Raw genomic sequence first — 24,851 nt, forward strand, 5'->3', positions numbered from 1 at the left:
AGTGTGTAAAGTACTGACGGGTATCAGCAACAGAGTATGATCATGACTTGTGGGTAAAGTATGCACCTCTGCAGAGTCTAAAACTAGTTAATTAGCCATACTCATGGTTACAAGTGGCAAGAAAAACATCACATGATTAGACCATGATGGTATAGTCAGTTTGATCAATCATGGTGGTGAAAACTACTATTGATGTGTGTTCAACCTTGGTGGTAGAAACTTTGGTTGAGCTAAGATGGTTGGAATATTGAGGTGGATGTTTACTTACAGATATTTACTTAATCATTTATTGCTTTTCAAATGTTTTTACTTAAATATTATTTTATACAAAAGAGTCGTATTACCATATTATTGTTAAGCCTTCATATGCATATTATACCTCACAACTTGCTAATACGACATGTGCTCACTCTTGCAAATGTTGGTTAAGTCAAGATGACGACGTCAAAGAAGGTTAGGATAGTGTAGTGTGCAGGTGATATGATAAATATAGTTAACATGTACTGATCTTCTTTTATGTATAATGAAAAGACAAGTTCTTAAATTAAATTCTCTTGTGTGTTTAAATCATTGTTGTGTTTAAATTTGTAAGTGGATATATGATTCGATTTCACATTTGTCCAAATTTGATTGTGTTTAATTTCAAAGGAATGTATATTCTGGGAACCTAACAGGAGACACAAGCTAGTTTAGTTGGTAGAAGAATTGGGTCAAAGGCATGATGTGGTGAGTTTGAGGCCCGGGTGACACACTAGCAAAAATGGTGATGAAATGGGGATAAAAAATAGTGGATTTAGCATCGGTCTCACCATTTGATTTAAATCTTAGCATCTAAATGGATTTGTTAATGCAAAGTTGACTTTTTAATATTAAATTATCAGGTCATGAAAAAAGATTGAATTCAGAAGGTAAAATATTCATAATCCAAAATGTCAAGTATTCTCATACCTGCCTGTGAAGGTTAGTTGGCTTGTCGTCCATGTTCTTCTGTAGCTCGTTCTGATCTTGCCATGATCAGAGCAAGCACGCGTTTGGCAGGAAACATACAACGCAGAGCGTATGTATACCCGGAGACTACCGTGTGAGGTAAAGTTTTCCAAATATTGTTCAAAATAGCCTGATGTAAAAACAGCTAACAACTTCTAGTTTTTACCTAATGATAACTGATTCATGCACAAGCTTGAATTTTTCACATACCCTCTAGCCAAACCACCAAGAGTAGAATTATAACTTTGCCGTATTCAAGCTTGCACATCAAAAACAAAATGGATTATTTTCATAAAAATAATCTGAAAACTGGGACCGCGAGTGGACATAACTGTCGAATTTTTGTAGTACGACTAAAGAAAAATAAGACCAAACACCCGTAAATGATACAGTTTTACACTACCTCATTCGTTCGATGTCATCCCCTACATCGACCCCATGCAAGGCAAGAAAAGTTCATGGTGACTAGCCGGTGAATGTCACGCAGCTTTACAACTTATGCCTGTTTGGACGTCATAGTTTCCTAAAGTTATGGTATTAAAACACTAAAGTTTTAGAAATCAGAGCCACTTAATACCTAGGTTTAGAAAAAAGAGGCCGGAGTGAAATTTACAGAACTCCAAAGTAACCACAATTTTAGCAATACGATGGCTTTCAAAACTAGATATTTGTTGCATCCAAACACCTCCTAGATTTCTATAACCAAAGTATTTTATAGAATCTAAGTGCTTTTGCACGTATCTCCGTTCAAACATACAAATTTTATTCATAAATACATGTCATTTTGTGATTTTGAGGTAACTTCACCCATTTTGATATATATACCTTTCGTTTTTTAATTGATCCATTTATATTACTGATGCCATTTACTTCTATGAACATGACACATTCCAACATCAATAACTAATCTAACAAATGCTTACATTGCCAGAGCAGTTAATTTGTTTGAAATGGCATGTTTACAGACATAAATACGGCTAAATCATCTTCAACACTAACAAAAAGAAAACTACAGATAAAATACCAGCAGATGCAGAATCGTAGCCCTACCTAGAATTTTGATCTAGTTCCCTCACCTATCTTGCTCTTACCTGGAGTTCAGATCAAGCTCCCTTGATCTACGCCAGTCCTCTTGCTCGTCAGAGTTCCCATTCTCTGGTTCGTTCTCATCATTTAGAAAATCCTCAGATGGATCCTCATCATCCCTTTGAGCATTTGCCCAGCCATCTTCACCCTGTTCTTGCGCCATGCCATGGCTCGGGCCATCCTCCCCTTGTGAAGCAGCAGCACTGGCCCTGATAGGACCATGATTAATCATGTCAGAGTGTGCTTGGGCCTCAGCACAAGCATGCTTGGCCATTGCTATACGCATCTTAGATTCGGCAGCCTCACGACCTGCTTTCTCCATTTCTGCTCTTAGTTCCATCGTAGCTTGCTTTTCCTCCTGTAATAAAGCTTGCTCCAGCATGAGCCGCTCCTCCGATCTGAACTCACCGATGGCCCTTTTCTTGGTCATTATATTATATGCCAACACTTGCTTCTCAAAAGTAGTTGTAAACTCAGCAATCTTCACCAGAATGTTATGATCCCATTGCTGCAGGCGAGAAGGGATCTGACCAGTTGTATCACTGTCAAGGATTCTGTCATCTTCTTCAGCCTCATAGTCGGCAACAACGTGGTAAGGCAATAATCTAATTTTGACAGAAATGGAATAGATGATATGAGTAAATTCAGATATGGAAGTTAATGCATGAAGAGATCAAACAATCCACAAAGGCTAGATTGTAATCGCACATTTTGTTCTAATAAATTGCAACATGTATGTAAAATATGAGGAATCATGTCTATTTAGAATCTACCCTTAAACGTATAATAATTAAAAGGTGGTATGGGAAAACATTATTCTATATTAAGGGCTCAAGACACAAATGATAATGCATTGACTCCATAGCTCGTATGTGCTTTAAACAAAGAATTGATACATACAGAATTAAATAAGTGTGTATTATACAATTATTCCATCACGTACCCAGCACATCATGCTTATTAACATGTAGCAGCACAGTTTATTACCACTGCGTACTTTGCCAATGTTTCTGTGATTCCAAGGATGCAGCACAAGACATAAAACAATCTCTTCACATAAATAACATCACTTCCCCCACCTCGTTAAAATCGTATTTCCTTCAAAAACCAAAAGGATTGTGTTAACAGAAATTTAAATTGTTGGGTTATTCAGGAGATTCAGTTTTAACTATATATTTTTTTATATAAGTCTAAAAACTTTTGCAAACTAACTTTTTGTATAATGAAAATGCTGCAAACTATTATTTCGATCACAGTTTTTGAAATTCCATTCTACTGAAACTGACAATGAAGTCATACGTAAGGTATGGTGCAAGATCCTGCAGGCAAGATTGCAAGTGTAAGATGGAAGATTTTTGCTCGCACCAGCAATTCTTAAAATTAACAATTATTTGATTGTATGCACTGCACATAGTTTAATGCTTTATACAGCTAAATATCTTGTGATAATGTACAGTATTCCATTTTCATGGAATATAATGAGCATTCAGCAAGTTCACTAGGAGAGAACGGCTCGTGACACAGTTTTGGGTCCATGAATATAATTTATGTTAAGCTAGATAGTTGGACATCACTTGAGAACCTGGGATTCAGCCCCTTGATGAGAAATTTTAGCAATTTACAATCATACTAAATTACCACATAGTACAGCTCTGCAAATTCTAGAATTCAAACAAATAAAATAAATCTGCATCATGTGCCAGGTTCATTTACTATCATACTGTTAATAACTGATATCCGATAAAACGTATCTAATATTTGGTTTAGTATATCTTGCTTGGCCCACTCGTATAGCTTGTACAGATATACCTTGCACGTGTTCTTATGTACTGTTTCTTTCTTCACATATAAATCATTTACCTTTCATTCTATCCTACTGCCTCATAAAAATTCCTTTCCTACAGGCTATACCAAGCAAATTTACTGAACATTTCAAAGGCAGGGTACTAAGAAACATCGAACTTCAGACACGTGGTGATCGAATTTTTTATGCCCAAATAACAACAAGTAGGGACACCTTGGTTCTACATTCTGGATGGATGACTTTATCAAGGCCCATGATTTAAACCAGTAGGATGTTCTGGCATTTAATTATTAACAGTGCAATGTGATTTAGAAAAATGACATGGTGCTGTCATCATGCCCCATCCTCGGTCCAGTGTGTATCTCCATGCAAAACTCTTGCATGAGCAAGAGCAATGGGCAACTGCCAGTCCTCCACTTTTACCTCCATAAGATTCTAAGGTGTGGCACATCAGTGACACTCATTAAGTCATGTTACAACACAAGAAGTGTTCTCTCCTTCAAATGCAAAATGGATTATGTTCATTAATAGTATCAGAGCTAAATGTCACTCGGCATCAGGAACCATATTTCATCACTATTCATGGCTGTAAACTATGTCTTCCACGAATAAAATGTGGCGAGACCTAACTCACTGGAGTGGCTCAAGATTAGAGAAGTGGAGAAGAAAACAATGTCTAGAGTGACCGAAAGAATCCCCCTCGGCACCGTGTGCCTATGGTCAGTATTTATATTACCTTTCAGAGTGTAAGTGTATAAGTATACCCCTACAAGAGTAAAGATATAAATTATCACTATACAACCGAGACATAGGGCCAACCTAGTACATTGCTTAGGCCCAAATAAATCTTCGGCTTACTCTGATGACATCATCAAACCGTGGTAGTAACAGTGGTGGCACGTGGCTGCCATGCCTGGTTGGTCGCCAATTGCAGCGCCAGCCCTGCCCAGTGTGTCAGACCGATCATTGATTAGACCGATATTAAATGCCGATCACTTCATGGCAGGCTGATGGCGGCCGATGGGCCCCCTTTCTTGCTGATCTTTTTGGAGGAGGCCAATCACCTCCCCAAGGCTCCAGGAGTCATTGGCCTCCAGGGGTCCACGACTCTGGAGGCATGGGTCTTCGTAGAGAGTCCGAAGCCTAAGGGCTCCAAAGGAACTCCGAAGCCAGGTGGCCCTTGGATCCAAAGAAGCCTAGGGCATCGGGGATCCCACATGGCGACCCCCAACAGCAGCCCCTAGAGAGGGTGGCCAGCGAAATGACCAATCCTACGATTTTTGGAGCAAGGCCTCCAGTGATCCTTGGCTCCACTGCCAGGTGGCCCATGGTCCTCTAGTTTCTTCGAGTAGTTGCAAAGGGCCGGCCCAACGGTTGGGCCAACACCTAATGTCACCTACGAGAGAGGATATTTAATGCAGCCTGTGATTAGTGGTACAATTATACCTTGCCAGACGGTAGTGGGACACGTGCCACATCGGTGTTAGAGGCTCATGAAGAGCGGTTCTGTTTCCGCATGATAGTGGAAGGAAGGACAGGACGTGACATGCGACCGCGCCCCGAGGAGGCAACAATTCCTCGGGTCAATAAAGCAGGAGGCTTGGCTAAACGGTGTCCTTATCTAGCACTCTTGCTCTTTTTCGCCATTGCTCTCGCTCTTGCGCCCACACCCACCGGCCTCAGCACTCCCAGCCTCCATCTCTGGTGAGCCCTCCTTGCAGTAGCACAAGGACATCATGACTCGCTCTGGCACCCGCGACAGAGTTGACTCCCCTCTGAGGGGTCGTGCATCCTCCAGGAACCCTACCGCCACGTCGATGACCTCAGCGACCGCCTTGTGCTTTCTGGCATTTCCATGTGGAGCTCCCCCAACTTTTAGCCAACGCCATCACCCGTCTAGCCATCTTCGAATGGGCCATGAGGATGAAAAGCTGTGAGGGATGAGCGGAGCTTTTTGCCGCCATCCATGAAGCAAACTACCAGCCGAAGCCTCGGATGGAGAGCAGGGAGACGAAGACCCTCAACTTCGGCAGCGTGAATTTTCAGCTCCGACGGGAGTACCAGGGCGCCTTTCCAGCGAGGGCCATCAATGAAAGGTGATACATGGGCGGTTGAAAGGTTGGTTCTACTATGATGGGGGCTCTTGGTCCTCTCTCCGCTCCACCAGTCGGAACATCATTATGTCCGGACCCCGGCGGTGGATATACCCGTAGCTTAGTTGGCCTTGAGGGCGGCGCTCGGAGGATGAGCATGCGTGACCTCGCAGAGCACATCTAGCCCCTCCGAACGGATTGGGACCACACCTTCGAGCAAGGTGAGGTGGGCGAGCCAAACGCGTACTCCGGGCCCACCGTCAACTTTGGAGAGTCCTCTCCATTGTCTAGCTTCGAATCCACGAATGTGAGACGTCTTTTTCTTTCAGGGAATTGTCTCACGCTGGAACAAGCGGCCGAGATTGTGGAAAAATTCCTAGGTCAGCTCTGTTGCGGAGCGTGACCAACATATGGAGCTGCCTGGGAGCTGGGAGCGACACAACCGCATCTGTTCCCACCTCGGAATGGCAGCTCCGGCATGGCCAGACCCAGTAGTCTGGGGCCAACGAAAAGCGAGGGCACCTAACCTTTGGCATCGCGGCCTCCGCAATTCCTGCGATCCCACTCCGAGCTTGAACCCCATCTGGCCTCGTGGGCTCGTGCGCAAGCTCGACGGTTGAGTCATCTGAAGCCGAATCAGATGGAGCAAAGCGTCGAAGGCTTGCCGCGGAAGCCAGGGCCACAGGCAACGTAACGGAGTAGGCTCGGTCCGGAGGCAATGACCTTGGGAGGGCTCTGGCCTCTCCAGACCCGGCCAGCCACAGCCAGATTGGAAGGGCTGAAGCCTCCACTATGCAGCGTGGGAAATTGCCAAGGATGTCACAAGCTCCGTTACCACGATGATCGGTGGCATGGTTAAGGCATTGTTCGCCCCCCTATCTCGCTGCTCTGGTGCCAAGGATCCTGACTTCCGTGTTTTCCTAGTGTTCAAGTGCCGCTGAAACAAACTCAACCTCAACCTCTGCTGTCAAGATCTCGGCGCCCCTAGAGAACCTGACGACTCCTCCGGAGGTGCCCACGATAGCCGCTCCAGAGACCACAGCTTTGCCGTCTCGAGGCGTCGTGCTGGATCACAACCTGGCTCTCGTGGCTGGTGCAGGGCAGGGGGGTTGCACCCTCCGTGGTGGTCGCCTTTGCACTCCTTGAGAGGGGCTTGAGCTTCGAAGCCCTATCTCAAGACGACTTCGCTCTCCGCCTGGAGGTGTTGAGCGCCTTTGCCTCAACATCATCTCTCCTTAGGAGTGAGAAGATTGAAATATCTCTGGCTCAGAAGCCCCTAGGGGAGGTGGCGGCAAGTCTAGATGTGGCAGCCTGGCAAGTATGTTCTATAGGGAGGCGTTTCTAGCTCTGATTTTTGGTCTATTGTTTTATCTCTCCTCTTCTGTGCTTTGCAACAACTACTCCTAACGAAGGCGCTAGGCTGCTCGCAGCACCGGGCCCTCACGGTGTCCCAAGACACTGCTTGGGAGGAAGCGGCAGGCCTCCAACGCACCCTAGAGGAGGCCGTGAAGCGAGTGGAGTCTTCGAAGGGTTGTTTGCAGGAAGAGGCAACACGCAGGGAGCGTGCGGAAGCCGCAGCCCGGGAGGCTATCGACGCCCGCTGGGTTGTGGAGTCATCAACAAGGCCATCACGGGATGCGTGGCTGCGAAAGGCGAAGCCCGGGACCTCCAGATCGCGGTGGCTATGGCTCAACAAGAGCGAAGGGAGGTACAGGCAACGAAGGATGGGCTACGCGCGGAGCGCCAAGGGCTGCCCGAGCGCGCGACGAAGGCGGCCCGTGCCATTGAGAGTGCTCTGGGCGGCCTCGGGGCTAAGGGCCCATCATTGCCCTCCGACCCTAGGGTCCTAGCCTCGACGCTTCGTTGGCTCCAGTCCGCAGCATGGGTGACGACCAGCGCTGTCGAGGCCTATGCTAGCTCTAGCGTTCCAGCTGGCGCTGCTGCACCGAGTAGGGCTCTGCAAATTCGAAGCGCTAGAGCAACCGGCCCCAAACTTCATGATTCAGGATATCCAGCTCGAGGCACCTTCAGCAGAGATTCGCGCAGCCTTAGATGGCTTCTACCGGGGAGTATGGGCGAAGCACAGCCGACCTGCAACGCTGCGTTTTATGGCAGATCGCATGAAGTCGAGTGCCAATGGGGCTCCCCGCTCAGCCTCCCCTGTGGGAGTTCAAGCTTCGCGCCCGGATGCCTCTTCCGACGCATCGCCGCCACCTGGGCTGCCTCCTTGTCCGGACATCACTCCGCGGGAACAACCTCCGAGCGCAGGCGACGCTCCACAGGATCGGCCTTTGGAGGTGTAGCCCTGAGTAGGACTTATTTTTGTTTCTTTTCTTTTCCTGTAGAGGGTCGAAGACCAAGCGTGTTACTCGTTTCTCATACTTCGTGTATCTGGACTCCGCTCGCCAAACTTTGTGGAGCTACATCTCCTTCAAGATTTCATTATTTTATCTGTTTGTCGTGCTCGAATGTGCATGCCACACGGCTAACTCTTGAGCAGGATTTGCGCATATAGGTTTGACGACCCGCAGCAAGAGAAAACTTCACGAGTGCTCGGGCTGTCGCTTCTAGTGAAGGGCCCAGCGCGTCTCGATCACCCAGTCCTACGCCACCTTTGCTGCGGCGAGAGCGCTGTCTTACCTCACGATTCCCAAGGATGCATGGACCCGAAGATGGCCGCTGACATCTTGGTTAAGGTGGAGCCGAGGACCCCTCCGTTTGCATATCGGAAGCTGGTCCAGGTTCCGTAGGGATAGACGAGTGGTGGAGGGTTTTTGAAGGGGCGGGCCCACGTGACTCTCGACACTTCGTTCTCCTATGGAACCCTGACGAAACGGTGCTATTAGACATCCTTGAGGATGTTATGGCCCGGATCAAAGACGGAGGATGCAGAGGAGTCGTCATCGTCAGGGGAGTTGGATTTCATAGCCTTCAACTCCTACCCTTTCCAGGTGGAACCCTCATCTCCCCGGACTCGGGGAGACTCTATCTTTGGTAGGAGGTCTTTGCGCCAGGGGTACCCACGTCATCGATCCGTGCGCCGCTATGGGCGCGAGGTTGGTGGCTCCGGTGAGCGTCGTCGGTCCTCCGCATCTCATCGCACTTCGGGAAGATGCAGCGGCTTAGCGCGCTTGTTAGGACTAGATTGATTGTAAGGCACACAGCTGAGTACAGTTTTTGTACTCCTTATATAAAAAGATTGTTATTTGTCAACTCCACTCCCCTCTCGCCTTTTAATTTTGCTCGTACCTACGTTTCAAAAGCTTCCCCTTACCCAACCCCCTCGCAAGCTGCGACCATCAACGGCCAGAGCGTGCGACTATAGGGATGCTAAGGTGCCTTAGGTGCGGGTTTGTACCTTGACGCGACTGGGGCCTGTGGCCTTCTAGGTGGCGGAGGGTTTATACCTCGACACAACTGAGGCCTGCGGCATCAAGGTGACGGAGTGTTTGTACCTCGACGTAACTGAGGCCTGCGGCCAGGGTTGGCGGAGGGTTTGTACCTTGACGCGACCGAGGCCTGTGGCCTTCGAGGTGGCGGAGGGTTATGACTCGACACGACGAGGCCTGCGACCATCGAGGTGGCTACGGGTCTGTGCCTCGACGCGACCGAGGCTTGTGGTCTTCAAGGTGGCAAAGGGTTAGGACTCGACGCGACCGAGGCTTGTAGCCTTCGAGGTGGCAGAGGGTCTATACCTCGACGCGACCGAGGCATGTGGCCTTCGAGGTTGCAGAGGTGGTGAGATATTCTCCTCATTTCTGGTGCAAGTATATGATGACGCAAGGTAACAACAGCGCGTCTGATAGGGTAATGTGCCCGTTCTCCTAGGGTCCTGGTAGCCCCTAGGTCATCTAATCGGGTATTGAGCCTTCTCCAAGTAGCTCTGTGAGCCACCTGAGAAGTACCCTCTGCCGAGTAGGAATTCTAGGTTAACCGGGGAAAATGTCTTTCCAAACCATTAGGATGGAAAAGTTGGTTCTCCAGAGGTGAAGTGGATGCCCAAACCAATGGGTGGCATGATGGCGGCGATGTTCCGGAGCCAATCACTCTCGTGTGCCATTCAAGTGTATCAGGTTCTCGATCCTTGTATCTCGCATCTTACACGCCGCCTGTATCGCGCGACGTGTCATCCCCCGAGCCCCTCGCGTCTTCCGGTCTCGAGCAAGTAGAGGGCTCGGGCCGATCGAGGCCAGTGGCCTTTGAGGTGGCGGAAGGTTTGTACCTCCACACGACCGAGGCATGTGACCTTCAAGGTGACGGAGGGTTTGTACCTCGACGCGACCAAGGCATGTGGCATTCGAGATGGCAGAGGGTTGGGACTCGACGCGACCGAGGCATGTGGCCTTCGAGGTGGCGGAGGGTCTGTACCTCGATGCGACCGAGGCATGTGGCCTTCGAGGTGGCGAAGGGTCTGTACCTCGACGCAACCGAGGTATGTGGCCTTCGAGGTGGCGAAGGGTCTGTACCTCGACGCGACCGAGGCATGTGGCCTTCGAGGTGGCGAGGGTATGTACCTCAACGCAATCGAGAATTGTGCCCTTCAAGGTGGCGGAGTGTTGGGACTCAACACGACCGAGGCATGTAGCCTTCAAGGTGAACGGTTTGTACCTCGATGCGATCGAGACCTATGGCCTTCAAGGTGGCGAAGGGTTGGGACTCAACGCGACCGAGGCATGTGGCCTTCGAGGTGGCGGAGGGTTCGTACCTCGACGCGACCGAGGCTAGTGACCTTAGAGGTAGCGGAGGGCTTATTGGTGCCATCTTGTGGGCTTTCGCTTGCTGTGTGACATGTCACACTATTGAGCAGAGATATAACTCAAGGTATGCGATTACTAATAGCACTGAGTAGTCATTTGTAGTAGAGAATATCAATAGGTAGGTAAGCTAACTTCAGCATACGCCAAATCAGCATTCGCCAAATTCATTGTAGTAGAAAATATCAACAGCTAGCCCAGCTAATACTAGCACCGAGTAGCCACAGGTGGGGTATACCTTGCATGGATTGGGCCCCCACAACACGCTTTGGTCACCTTCGAGGTGGTGGAGGGGGCGACGCTTGACACGGCCAAGGCCAGTGGCCGCCGAGGTCGTGTGAGTTGTCTACACGTAATACCTGCGAAGTGTCTCCATGTTCTAGGTGTGCTCAAGGGGGTCCCTTCCGTGTTCGCCAGACGATAGGAGCCTGGCTTATTGGACTAAGGACGAAGAGCCTTCCCATTTGTTTCGAAGTTTTCCTGGAGTCAATGCGCGCCGAAGGACTAGGTTTCCGGGTGCGAAGGTTCACAGTGTGACCTTAGGATTTTAGGATTGTACCAAGCCTTGGTTTTGGCGATGTAGCAGTCGAGGTTCCAAACAGCATGAAGCCTCGTACCCTCTACGAGGTTGAGAGAGAGTTCTCTTTCTCCGATGGTCTCCGGTGGCTGAACCCGCAGTGAGCGCCCCTTGATTTCTGTTGGAGTCATAGCCTCGTTGCCAAACAGGAGGTGGGAGGGGGTAAACCCAGTGAGGCGCGTGACCGTAGTGTGGAGGGACCATAACACTTTTGGAAGCTCTTCAACCCATAGGCCTTTAGCGAGGCCGACAAGGGGCCGGTTTAAACCTAAGAGGATGTTGTTGGCGCGCTTGATGATCCCATTGGATTGTGGATGACGAACTGCAGCGAAGCACATTTCGATGCCGAGCTCGGTACAGAACTCTCGGAATGGGCCGAAGTCAAACTGCGTACGGGCGTATTCCTCGAACTTGCACATGAGGATGTTCACCGTGCGCACCGGATGTCGGTGTAGTCAATCGAAGAGAGGTCCAAAAGCCAGACCTTGGGTTGATGCGTCGATGACCGACGACTCCGAGATGTCTTTTATCTGGGCCTTGGTTTGGGCAAACAAACTCATCCGAGTCTTGAGTCGCCTTTAGACTTAGGTAACTTAGGGGGTCCGAAACCCATCCGGGAAGGGCACGACCTGCAGGCTCGCCTAAAGGGGAGAGTCGGAGTTTAGAAGCGGAGCCTCGCGCCGACAAGCCTGAGGCTCTAGTGCCTGCAGACTGACCGTCGACTGCGCTTAGGGATCGTGAGCAGCGAAGAGGACACCCTCGCTGAGCCTGAAGAGCCGCCATGTGTGCCTGCCTACTGGTCGTGGCAGCATGAACAATCGCGGCCTCAACCGGAGCCCCTTAGGGCTCAGCGAGGTTCTCACTGTACTACTGCTGGAGGGCCTTCGAACCAAGGGGGGCCGCGTTAGCCATAGCCAGGGTCGCAGCCGGCTCGACGATGGCCGCGGGGCCCTTGTTCCGCCCGGTTGGGAGACTAGCGTTGACATAGTGTGCACTTGGCCGCGGCTACCGTGTGGACTTCCGCACATGCATGGCTGTGGAGCCAACCACTTGGGCCGCCACTGTGATGATCTTCTTTGGTGGCATCCTACCTCTCTTAGTGCTTCTAAATCGGATCCCACAGACGACGCCAACTGTTGGTGAAAGAAACTACGTCTTCCACGAACAAAGTGCGGCGAGAGCCAACTCACTGGAGTGGCTCAAGCTTGGAAAAGAAGTGAAGAGGAAAAGAATGTCTAGAGTGACAGAAAGAATCCCCCTCGGCACCGTGTGCCCATGGTTAGTATTTATATTGCCTTTCATAGTGTAAATGTACAAGCATACCCCTACAGGAGTAGAGATACAAATTATCACTATACAACCAGGACCCCTAGGGCCAGCCTAATAAACATTGCTTAGGCCCAGATAAATCTTCAGCTTACTCTGATGACATCATCTAACCGTGGCAGTAACAGTGGCGGCAAGTGCCTGCCATGCCTAGTCGGTCGCCAATTGCAGCGTCGGCCCTGTCTAGCGTGTCAGACCGGCCATCGGTTAAACCGGTATTAAATGCCAGTCACTTCGATGGCAGGCCGATGGCGGCCAATGGGCCCCCTTTCTTTCTGATCTTTCCGGAGGGGGCCAATCGCCTCCCTAAGGTTCCGGGAGTCATTAGCGTCCGAAGGTCTGCGGCTCCGGAGGCATTGGTCTACATAGAGAGTCCAGAGCCCGGGGGCTCCAGAGGAGCTCCGAAGCTGAGTGGCCCTTGGACTCAAGCTAGAGGAGCCTAGGGCGTCGGGGGTCCCACATGGCGACCCCCCAACACACGTTTTCTCACCTTGAGGAGATTTATTGCCAAAGATTAAATTTGGAAGCTTTTAAGCAATTAAAATCTTCGTTAGGGAAAAATGTTTGGATCAAAATCAAAACTTGACAATATTAAATAGTAGTTCATTATTAAACTAGATTCAACAACAAATTTTACATATGCCTTGAGCTTCGCATGACTACAGAAGAGAATCAAAATGAGGCATAGAAGAAATAATTTTCTCTTAGCGAAAAAGAAAAGAAATAACTCTTTAGTAAAGGATATCAGTAGTACTAGAATTGTCATGGAAGGGCATAAGTGCTTACGTGCTTACTCCAAGAAACATCCTTCTGTTTAGACTCACGAGAAATCAAACAATGCCCTTAAATATGATGGCCATGCCACTTTTCGGTCCCATTTGTTATTCAAAAAAGTTTGCTTTAACACCAACAGAACTACTCTACCAGATGATGTAATGGGTATGAAAATAAAATGTAATACTGATAACATATTTACAGAACTCCTAGCACAGTGAAGCACATTCCACATTAAGATTACTATGTGTATATCAAAATGAGGCTTAAACTACTAGCATAATCTTATTTATTTACATGTTTGGTTTCATGTCACTATTTACTGACTGACTGAGTACCAACTGTTATACAGATTGATTATCTTATAACCTGTCAGTGTTTAGACCCACAAGCCAGCAGCATTGCCACTTAGACTCTTGACATATACCACTCATGATGTTATACTTGGTATGCCCTCAATCACACGACTACTTTCTTGCCGTCAAACAAGAGCATATAAATATGAACTGCAAATTGTAATATGAAACTAAAAAGGCTGTTATAGGTTTGAATAAGCCTATGAAGTATCCTGCTAAATAATCTTTGATCAGTTACAGCAAGAAAGACCAGTATAAAATTAAAATGAGTTATATATATATATATGGTAGTATGGAACTGATGAGAAGAAAACTAGAATAAACCTGTCTTAGCAACAAAACTTCAGCTGCGGCTATCACTCAATTACAGAAGTGTGCTATAAAAAAAGAGAACAGCTTTAACGATAAAAGCCAACAAAGGAGAACAGGAAATTAACAAGCTCAGTGAAGTGCAGTATCTTATTATACAACCTATCTTCAACACCTTACGGGGTAGCAACAAAACTTCAGCTGTGGCTATCACTCAAATACAGAAGTGTGCTAAAAAAAAGAAAACAGCTTTAACGACACAAAGCAACAAACGAGAACAGGAATGAGTGCAGTTTCTTATATACACAGGAAGTAAAATGGCCAGCAGTGACTTTAAACACCTATAGCTCCAGAGGCAAGTATGAATAAATAAAGGGATTCCACTTGGTATAGTTTTGTACATAATAAAACTACAAAGGCACAGTAAAGAGACACTAGGTAAGTGTAAATGACTGAAGCATCTCGACATTGAATACAAAATATTAAAAGGTGACTCCAGTAGTAATCAATAGCAATTAATTCAATCACTAGTAATGGCCAAAATAACAATATTTATCCTCCCAAAACTGGATTCGAGAAAATATCTGTTTCAGATAAAATTGTAATAATACTTTTTAGGTTTTATGAAAAATGGTTCTCTGTAGTCCAGTGTTGTAATTCCCAAAACTGATCTTCAAGGAAAACTCTGTTTCTCTCTAACAAATGTTTGTTTAGATCTCATGTTTTATCAAAACTAGATTTAGTTAAACCAGATTTGCACCTAACTACCTAAAACTCTGTTTGGCTAGGTAGGATAAAATGGGGATAACCGAAATCTGTTTTTGCTAAAACTCAAATATTGGGTTTTATCAAAATCAATTTATACCTGGTTTTCAGAAAAGGAACTCCTGTATCTCCTTCTGTTACATACTTTTTTTTTCCTTTTCTTCTTCTGTTACATGATTAAACAAATAGCGTGAACCGCTAGTGCTTTCCTGATGCCGATTCAATAGATTAAATGAGAGAAAGACCATCTGGTGCTGATGTAATGGTGTCTATGTAACACACAAAACTCATTTTAATTGACATGACCCAAACAAAGTAATCTATTAAACTAGATCTAACCGACTAGCAACCTAAAACAAATTTCCTCAAAAATCACAATAAAACCTGCTATGTGAAAACTTTCATGTAATCCATGTGATCCAAACAACCACTAAACAATGTTTTTAAAGCGTCCACTTAGTCGTGATTAGTCGGCCTAGTCAGTATTTGAACCTCGACTTGGTCCTCTGAAGGGATTAGCTCGATCAGGAACCTAGCCATCCGCTTAGTCCTCTAGCTTACTCAGGACAACTTGCCTGGCAGGAGGAAAGAGCAAGTTGGGCTTGATGTGCTTTTGGCCCATTAGGGTTTAGGTGATCTGAGCCCATATATATAAGGAGATGTGTTGTGCTCTGCCTCCTCTCTCTCTCAGTCTCTCTACACAGAGCCGCCGCCTAGGCTACAGCTCGAGTGGGAGAACAAGATTTCTCCCGCCCAAGCCAGCTCACTATCACGCTTGCCTCCGGCTAGTGGCCAGCCCGCCGTCGTCATTTCTCCTCCTCTCTTGTGCCTCTCCCTCTCTCTCCAAGTGCCCCTGAAGTCCCTGAGCTGTCGGCCCCAAGCTACCCCTGCAGTCCATGCAATACTGAGCTCAAGCAGCCACACTGCAAGTCTGCCATAGAGTTGAAGCTGCTGTTAGTCCTCTGATGAGCTGAAGATGAGCTGTTCATTGTCCTCCTCCGATGGTTGCTATACCTCCTCCTCCTCCATCTTCTTGAATGTTGCTACTTTGCTAATTGATGCTCTGCTCTCAGTAGCTGAATAGCTGCTGCTCTGCTCTTATTTCAATAGCTGATGCACTTCAGCTTAGATTTTTACAAAAATTTCAGTAGTTGATGGTCTCAGTTCAGTAATTGAATAGCTAGTTGATGCTTTGCTCTCATTTCAGTAGCTGAATAGCTAGTTGATGCTCTGATCTGCACTCAGTACATGCTTTGCTCTGCTCTCAGTAGATGTTTACAGCTATCAGTTAGATTTCTAGTAGCTGATGATCTGTTGTGTGCTCTCGGCCTCTAACTTAGATTCTTTGATGATTGTTGGGTATGTGCAGATCAGCATGCACTGGTGGAAGTGGTGTTCCCTGAACCTGAAGCAGCTGGTTCTGATGCTGCTGCTGACCCAGGTGCTGCTGCTGCTGCCTTAGCTTCCTCAGCTGCTCCAGATAATGCTACTGCATCCCTAGTAGCTAAAGCCATAGCTGAACTGCCAGCAGATCTTGCTGCTCTAGCTCAAGATCCTAAGAGGAAGGCTCGCTCTAAAGACCCGGGATAGAAGTATGGGTTGTGGCCATAATTAGGGAAGAAGGAATCAGTGCAATGCATATTCTGCAAAAAGATAGTAACTGCAGGAATTAAAAGATTCAAGCAGCACCTTGCTGGGGGTTATGCTTATGCAGAGAAGTGTCCAAAAGCAGCTGCGATAATTAGGAAAGAGATGCATGACTACTTGATCAAAAATTCAAGGACTCGCTTACCTGAGTCTGGGGGAGGGGAAGAGGGTGAAGAAGATGAAGGTGCAGACGAAGGTGAAGGTGGTGTTGTTGCTACTGAACATGTACCAAGTTCTAGGACAAAGGCAAAGCAAGCAAAAAGAAGAGCTCAAGCATCGATCACTTCCTTTATGGTTTCTAGTCCACCACAACTAGAGACACAAAAGCACTCCAAGTCAGTGAGTTCCATGCTTTGCAAGACACCGGAAGTAGTAGTTGCAGAAAGGCATAAATCCAAGACTTCTCCACCCACTCTTGAGCACTGCACAAAGAAGAGTAAAGAGGCCAAACAGACTGTTGATGATCATGTTGCTGATTTCTTCTATGAGAATGGCATACCATTCAATGCCATTAACTCAAGAAGCTAGGAGATTATGCTTGAGTCCATTGGGCAATATTGTCCTGGGCACCGGTCACCTTCATATCATGAAATTAGGGGTCTGTTGCTTGATAGAGCAATGAAAAAGACAATGGAATTCAGAAAAAAGCATGAGGCTTGGAAGGAATACGATTGCACACTCATGTCTGATGGGTGGACTGACACGAGCCACCGCCATCTCATCAACTTTCTTGCCAATAGTCTAATAGGAACCTTCTTCATAGGCTCAATGGATGCTTCACGTGAGGTAGTTGATGCAAATATGTTAGCAAACTTGTTGGAGAAACAAATTGAGAAGGTTGGGTAGGAATATGTTGTGCAGATTGTCACAGACAATGGATCCAACTACAAAGCAGCGGGAAGAATTTTAATGGAGAGGATTCCAACTTTGTTTTGGACACCTTGTGCTGCTCACTGCTTGGATTTGATGTTGGAGGACATTGGAAAGATACATGAATTCAACAAATGCATTAATAATGCAAAGAAGGTGTGCAGATTTATCTACAAGCATGGGAGGGTTCTTGATCTAATGAGAGATAAGATAGGTAAATATCTTGTGAGGCCTGCTGTAACTCGCTTTGCTACCTCATTTCTCACATTGGCAAGCATGCATAGGAACAACAATGGTCTAAGAAATCTATTTGTTAGTGAGGAGTGGCAGCAGCTTGTCTAATCGTGGAACTTAAGGGGGGATGGTTGAGAGAATTATCCTTTCCATGCCATTTTGGACTTCATTGGGAAATTGCATGAGAGCTTCACAACCACTTCTTATTGCTTTGAGGATAGCAGATGGTGATGAGACACCTGCAGCTCTTGAGATCATGGCAGCCATGGATACTGCAAAGAACAGTATCAAGGATTCTTTGAGAGGAAAACCACAATTACTCCATGAGGTACTAAACCACTTTGACAGGAGGTGGGACAACCAAATGGAGCAAAAGTTGTATGGGGCTGCCCTTTTCTTGAATCCAGCCAAGTTCTTTCCCATAAGGGAAGCTAACAAAAGACAAGCTTCAAGGCTAAGGTCAATGTTCAATGATGTGCTATGGAAGATAGCGACTGATGATGATGAACAAAGCAAGATAAGCAGGCAAGCTGATGTGTATGAAAGGTCAGAAGGTGATTGCTTCTCAAAGGCATTAGCAATAAGAGAGAGAGATAAAAAGAGTCCTAGTAAGTTACTAAGAGTATAATTGTATGTTACATTCAGCACTCCCTTTTCTTTATGCTCTATGTAATGAACTGATGATTATCATTTTGTAATTTGTATTGTAGTTCACTGGTGGGGTGCATATGGTGGCCTTGCATTTGAGCTCCAAAGTTTAGTAAAACGAATCGCTAGTCTTTGTTGTTCATCATCCGGATGTGAGCGCAATTGGAGTGCATTTGCTCATGTAAGTAATTGGTAGCTGTAAATTCGAGTGCATCAGGCTGCAGCCACCTTCCACATGTGAATTTGCATTTTTTTTCTTTGAAGATCCATACCAAAAAGAGGAACCGGTTAGAGCACAGGAGGTTGAACAAGTTTGTTTTTGTTAGCTACAACCGGAAGATGACAAAAGGTTTCAGAAGATACGAGAGCTCGGTTCCAAAGGAGAGAAATGCAACCAGTTGGTCCTAGAAGAATTCCAGTGGGAGAATGAGTGGGTTGGTGGCAGTTGTGAACAAGTTCATCAAGGCCCTGCAGCTGATAGCAATGATATAACTTGGGCTCAAGTTGATGAAGCTGTTGGTGCAACTCAGGGTCTGAGAGGTCGTAAGTTGCCTAGGGCTGCTGCTGCTAGTGCTATGACTACTACTAGGTCTACCTCTATCAGGCATACTTATGGTAGGAAAAAGAAGCATGCAAGGACAGCTGCAACTGAAGATATTGTTGAAGATGAAGAAAGCAACGAACATGATGAGAGAGATGAAGATTTTGTGCAGCCACAAGGTTCACAAGGTGAATCTGATGAAGCAATGGAGGAGAATGAAGATGATGGTGGAGGGGGCTTCCAATTGGATGATGATCTACTGCTTTAGAAGTTTAGATGGCTAACTGTGTTCAACACTTCAGCTTTTGATGTCTTGGTTATTTTGCAATTCAGACATGTGTCATTTCCATTTGAGAACTTGTTTAATTATGTACTTGCTGGCTGCTATGGTTGCTGCCTTGCTGGCTTAATTATTTGTTCTGTTCCTTCATGTTTTTTATATGCTCTACTACTCTTAACATTATTTTACATGTCTAATTGTACAGCTAATTACTTCTTTCTTTGTTGTTTCAGCAGCAAGTCAACAAGTCAGCAAAGAGCCGAAGACAGCTGCTCTAGACAAGTAAGTGACCATGCTTGATGCTTGCTTTTTGTTTACCAATTTATATAATGTCTTTGTGCAGTGTGCACTGGTGCTATGCTGCTATAGTAGTGTAGCCTAATAGTATAGTACTGATTACTGAATTAGTATAATTTATAGTAGTGATTAACTACTTATATAGTTATACACTTATACTATAGTACACGGTACATCATGGGCAACAGGACAACTTTACTGCTCGACTAAATGACTAGCCACCAACTAATCGGACCTAATCGACGACTAATCGCACTTAGTCGCCTAGTCGGTATCCTTACGACTAGGCTCGACTAGCCGATTTGAAAGCATTGCCACTAAAAGAAAACGTATTCGTGTGACATTAAAACAACATGAAGGATAACTAAGTTGACTGTAGTCATGTCAATATACAACCGCAAAATTAAAAGAACAACTCTCATTTTGTAGGGCAGCCACAGTCCCATACTGAAGCCCATTTGCTTACACTTCAATGTGCCCTCCTACATTTGTGGAGTCCAATGGCGACCCTATAATGGTTCCAAACACAAGTACTGCCCTGTATAGTTCCACAGCACCATAAAGCATCGGAAGATATGAGCAAAATTGGAAACTCTGTTCAATTAAACATACTGGTGAATAGTAGAATGTTTTTTGAGACATGTCCTAATCCAGGATAGCTTTTATTGATTTGAACGCCTAGTGATAATATACGATGCAGCAGTTGACTTGCAAAACCTCACCACAGATGAACAAAAGGAACAGTTTTGAAAAAGATTCACAAGCCGATGGCAGAAAAGTAAGCGTCAATCCATACTAGAAGGATAAGCTAAAACAAGCAATTCGGGTATGTAAGCTAAAAAGCACCCAAAACTCGCATCCAACCATCCAATTATGGCCGAAATCCCAAAATTTCATCAGCTATTCGTACTAAGTGATAATTTCGGCACGACCTCAAACTCCAATCGCCGCTTCAAAACCCTAGAAATCTCCAAATCCAAGCCTTAACACCCTAGGTCCACCACCTCTCCTAGGTCACAAACCCGCGTATTAGGCAGGCGAACCACCTCGAGATCGAGATAGAAGACGAAAGAAGCAAGCTTTGGCGCGATGCACACCTGCTGACGGCGTCCTCGAGGGACTGGAAAGGCGTCTTGATGTCCGGGTTGCAGACCCGCATGGCGTCCTGCAGCGCCATCTCCACCTCGGGGCTCAGGCCCCTCGCTGCCGGGGCCTGCGCCTGCTGCTGCGGCGGCGGCGACGCCTGCGACTGCGACGGGGACGGCGACGGGCCCTGGGGGTGCGGCTTCTGAGGTTGAGGCTGGGGCTGCGGCTGAGGCTGAGGCTGGTGGAAGCGGAGCGAGCCAAGGGGGCGGAGATGGGCGTCGATATTGGAGGGGAAGCGGGACATGGCCTGCTGCGATAGCTGCTGCGGGTGCCCCTGAGCCTGGACCTGAGCCTGCTGCATCAGGAAGAGCTGCCGCTGGAGCTGCTGGTGCTGCGCGGCGGCGGAGGGCGGAGGGGTGGGGTTCGTTCCGTCGTCCATGGCAGTGCCAGAGTAGGACGGGGAGCGAGAATGAGATTTGGGGGAAACAGAGAGTGGGGCGAGGGAAGAGTGACACGTGCCGGTGGCAGAATGTTCAGGTTCGGGCGAGCTTGGTTGGGCTTTCCGAACCAGAAGTGAAGGCCCACCTCGGAGCTTTTAAGCCCAGGATCAACTAGCCCGTGATACGTTGAAGAATTTGCAATGAAAAAACGAGGCCGAGGGGATTCGCTTATTTTTTATTTTTACGAAAAAAGAGAACGAGATTATCCACTAATTTTTCTATCAATTTTTTATTTATTTTTCTTAGTAAAAATATTCATCTATCTGTAGTTAGTAATAAGGCGCAGAGGCTGAAGGATAAGTGTGGAATGCAAAAGTGAATAAATTATTTGAATTTTAGGGGCTTTATTATATTGAAGAAGGATAGAAGAAGAGATGATGTAAGAAACAACTCGTGTTTATATAATAAAAATATTGTTAAATTTTTATATTAAACAGAATATGCACCTATTTCAGTAAGGATCACGGTCGCCATGGGTCACAGCTGGGCCCGCGACGGACTAGGTCACGTGCTCTCCAACCACGGGGAGTACCTGTGGGCCACCACTAAGTCGAGGTGGCCAACCCTCCGACCTACGCGACTCTCTGCGTCAGCGTGACCTTTGTGGAATAATCCAGAGTCAGGTGGCCACTAGAAAGGAGGAGAACAGGGCCCGACGGGTGTTAGAAAAGGGCAAACAGCCCTACCGTACGCCTGCCCCTGCAAGGAGGCATCGAACGGCTCCACCCCGTCGCCAGGGCCCAGAGACCGCCGTCTCTCTCCCAATACACGCGCCGCCACTCAGTAACGAGCAACGCCCCGTTACGGGACGGGGTGTAATGCCCTGTCCGCTAGGCTACGAGAGGTGCGCTGGTCGGACAAATTCCGGCCGATCCTAGCAGAAAAGTATGACGGCTTGACCAACCCGGAAGAGTTTCTACAGATCTACGCCAACATGGTGTAGACCACCGGAGGACACGGGAAGGTTATGACCAACTACTTCCCTACTGCCCTGACCGGTTCTGCCCAGTCTTGGTTGATGAATCTCCCCCGAGAGTCGGTTCACTCCTGAGAAGACCTGTGCGACCAGTTCGTCGCCAACTTCCAGTGAACCTACGCTCGATCAGGGGTCGAGGACGACCTATATCAGGTTCGACAACGACAAGGCGAGTCGCTACGAGACTACATCCGACGCTTCACTGAGCGCCAGAACACTATTCCAAGGATCACGGGAGAATCCATGGTCATAGCATTCAAGAGGGGGTCAAGGACCAGAAAATGGTCGAGAAGCTAGCCATCCGGGTGATTCGAAACACCACCAAGCTCTTCGAACTCACAAACAAATGCGCATAGGCCACCGAGGCCTGAGAGCGGCAGATGGACTCCAGGTCGCGCCCGGCGACAAACCAGCCCGCCTCTTCCAAAGGAGCCGACCGGAAAGACAAGAAGAGCAAGCGAAAGGCCAGACCCCCGAGGTCTTAGCAGTCGAACAAGCCGGCCTTACACATTGGCGCTTCGAAAAGAAGGACGGGAAAAAAGATCGAGGCTACTGCTTGATCCACCGCACGGACGCCCACAACCTAACCGAATGCAAGGTCATACGAGACATCATCGACCAGGAGCTCGGAGAGCGCAAGTACAAATGCGGCGACAACGATGAAGACCAGGCTGCCCCCGATCAGTCGGCACTAGGGTACCAGCAGGCCGACCACATGGTCTATCACATCTTCGGAGGGGCCGTGACATATTCCTCTAATAGGGAATGCAAGTCGGTGGTCCAGGAAGTGTGGGCAATCGCATCAGACCGGAGCCTGTGCCTCAAGTGGTCGGAGGTTCTGCTCACATTCAGCCAGGCAGACCATCCGGCATGCGTCAGACGCCCTGGTCGCTACCCCATCATTGTTGAACCCACGGTACAGAACATCCGGCTAGGCCGTGTGCTCATCGACGGTGGGAGCTCGATCAACCTTCTCTTCACCGATGCACTGGACGTCCTGTAAATTCCGAGAAGCTCATTAAAGCCATCCCAACCTTTCTTCGGAATCACCCCGGGCTCCTCGGCCAAATCGCTAGGACTAATTGAGCTACCGGTCACCTTCAGCTCACCGGACAACTTCAGGACCGAAAGGATCCTCTTTGATGTGGCCAACTTCGGGACCGCGTATAACATGATCCTCAGGCGATCGGCAATGGCCCAGTTCATGGCCGTCGCTCACTACGCGTACCAGGCAATCAAGATCCCTGAGCCAACAGGAGCCATCACCATTGCCGGCAACGCTAAGATGGCCCTGCACTGTGACAAGCGAAGCCTCGATATGGTCGAGCTGACTCCCGGGTCACAGCCCGAGACCGCCGAACCCAACAGATGGCCAGCAAAAGTCCAAGTCGCCAGCCCAGACGATCGACTCAAAGCGGTAAGCCTGGATGACACTAACCCGACTAAGATAGTCTAGATTGGGGCCTCACTGGAGGGGATGAAGAAAAAAGGCTTTTGTTACACCCTTCGGGGTCTTTTGTTATGTAAAAATACATTTTGGCCTGAAAAGCGTCGGCGCCACTTACCAATGGTGCATTCAACTCATTCTTCGCCCACAACTCAGGAGAAACGTCAAGGCATACGTAGACAATGTGGTCATCAAGAGTCAGATCAAGACGGGTCTGGTCACCGATCTCCAAAAAATATTTGATAATCTCCGGAAGTACCGTATGAAGCTGAACCCAGAGAAGTGTACGTTCGGGGTTCCGTTTGGAAAGCTGCTGGGGTTTCTCATATCTCATCAGGGGATTGAGGCAAACCCAACAAGATCAGAGCCATCGACCAAATGCGGCCGCCGATCAGGTTAAATGAAGTTCATAAGCTAACGGGATGCATTGCTACTCTAAGCAGGTTCATTTCAAGGCTGGAGGAAAAGGGACTGCCACTCTTCAAACTTCTGAAGAAAAACGACCACTTCCTGTGGACACTAGAGGTGGAAACAGCATTCCAAGAACTCAAAAGTCATAAGCGCGGTCCTGATCGCCGAGCAAGAGGGCCTCCAGCAACCAATATACTACGTCAGCGAGGTCTTACACGACGCCAAGGCTCGATACCCACAGACTTAGAAACTGTTGTACGCCATCATAATAGCCTCTTGCAAGCTCAGACACTACTTCCAGTCTCACAAGATCAAGGTGATCTCCTCATTCCCAATTAGGAAAATTCTCCATAATAGAGATGCAACAGGGAGAACAGCAAAGTGGGCAGTAGAGCTCGGGGATTCGACCTTCAGTTCGTCCCCCAAACTTCTAGAAAGTCCTAGGCGCTGGCCGATTTTGTAGCTGAGTGGTCGTCCTTTGAGCCCGAGCAGGTGCAGCAACCGGAGGCAGATGAGCACTGGACCTTGCCTTTCGATGGGTCATTCACGCTAAAAGGAGCCAGGGCTAGAGTGGTTCTGACCTCACACACTGGTGACATCCTTAGGTACGTCGTTCAATTATATTTTCCAGCCACTAATAACACTACTGAATATGAGGGCCTCTTATCCGGAATGCAAGCAGCCTCCACACTTGGGATTAAATGATTATTAGCGATAGGGGACTCGCTACTAGTTGCAAACTAGGTGCAAAAGGAGTTTCAGTGCTCTGACCCAACAATGGCGGCATACCTCGTCGAAGTGAGAAAACTAGAGCGACGCTTCATCGGCTTTGAGGTCAAGCACGTCCCTCGCAAGGACAACTTCCTAGCCGATGAGTTGGCTCATCTAGCTTCTTCTCGAGAATCTGTCCCAGTCAGAGTCTTTGAAGAAAGACTCTCACAATCATTCACCGTGGTCTCGGGCCAAGGTGAAGGGGATGCTCCACTCGAAAACGGAGCACCCGAGGCAACACCTTTGGAGGCAACGCCTCCTTCAGTGCTGTCGACCTCGGATGACCATCATGTGGTCGCCTTGCTCAGTTCA

General features: G+C 47.6%; 1 protein-coding gene across 2 annotated transcripts; it reads right to left on the minus strand.

Annotated features, from left to right (window-relative positions):
- Positions 1-1,868: 1,868 nt before the first annotated feature.
- Positions 1,869-20,957, minus strand: LOC133904443 (uncharacterized). Of its 2 annotated transcripts, XR_009907488.1 has the most exons (3): positions 14,082-20,273; positions 3,017-3,171; positions 2,538-2,678 (listed from the first exon to the last, which is right to left on the minus strand). XR_009907488.1 is itself a non-coding variant. In XM_062345949.1 (2 exons), exons 1-2 carry the CDS (start codon positions 20,871-20,873, stop codon positions 2,075-2,077), a joined length of 1,032 nt encoding a protein of 343 aa, XP_062201933.1. In that variant the 5' UTR covers positions 20,874-20,957; the 3' UTR covers positions 1,869-2,074. The 2 variants fall into 2 exon arrangements, 1 of the variants encoding a protein (XP_062201933.1); XM_062345949.1 differs by lacking the exons at positions 3,017-3,171; positions 14,082-20,273 and adding an exon at positions 20,446-20,957 and having other exon boundaries at positions 1,869-2,678.
- Positions 20,958-24,851: the final 3,894 nt, after the last annotated feature.

Source organism: Phragmites australis, chromosome 22 (assembly GCF_958298935.1).
Source record: "Phragmites australis chromosome 22, lpPhrAust1.1, whole genome shotgun sequence".
Lineage (NCBI taxonomy): Eukaryota > Viridiplantae > Streptophyta > Magnoliopsida > Poales > Poaceae > Phragmites > Phragmites australis.

Bases quoted from the DNA above. Each gene is read 5' to 3' on its own strand.
- LOC133904443 (XM_062345949.1), bottom strand. From the start codon at position 20,873: ATGGACGACGGAACGAACCCCACCCCTCCGCCCTCCGCCGCCGCGCAG. The intron at 2,679-20,445 runs GTGTGCATCGCG...TGTCAAAATTAG, and splicing joins CTCGAGGACGCCGTCAGCAG to ATTATTGCCTTACCACGTTG.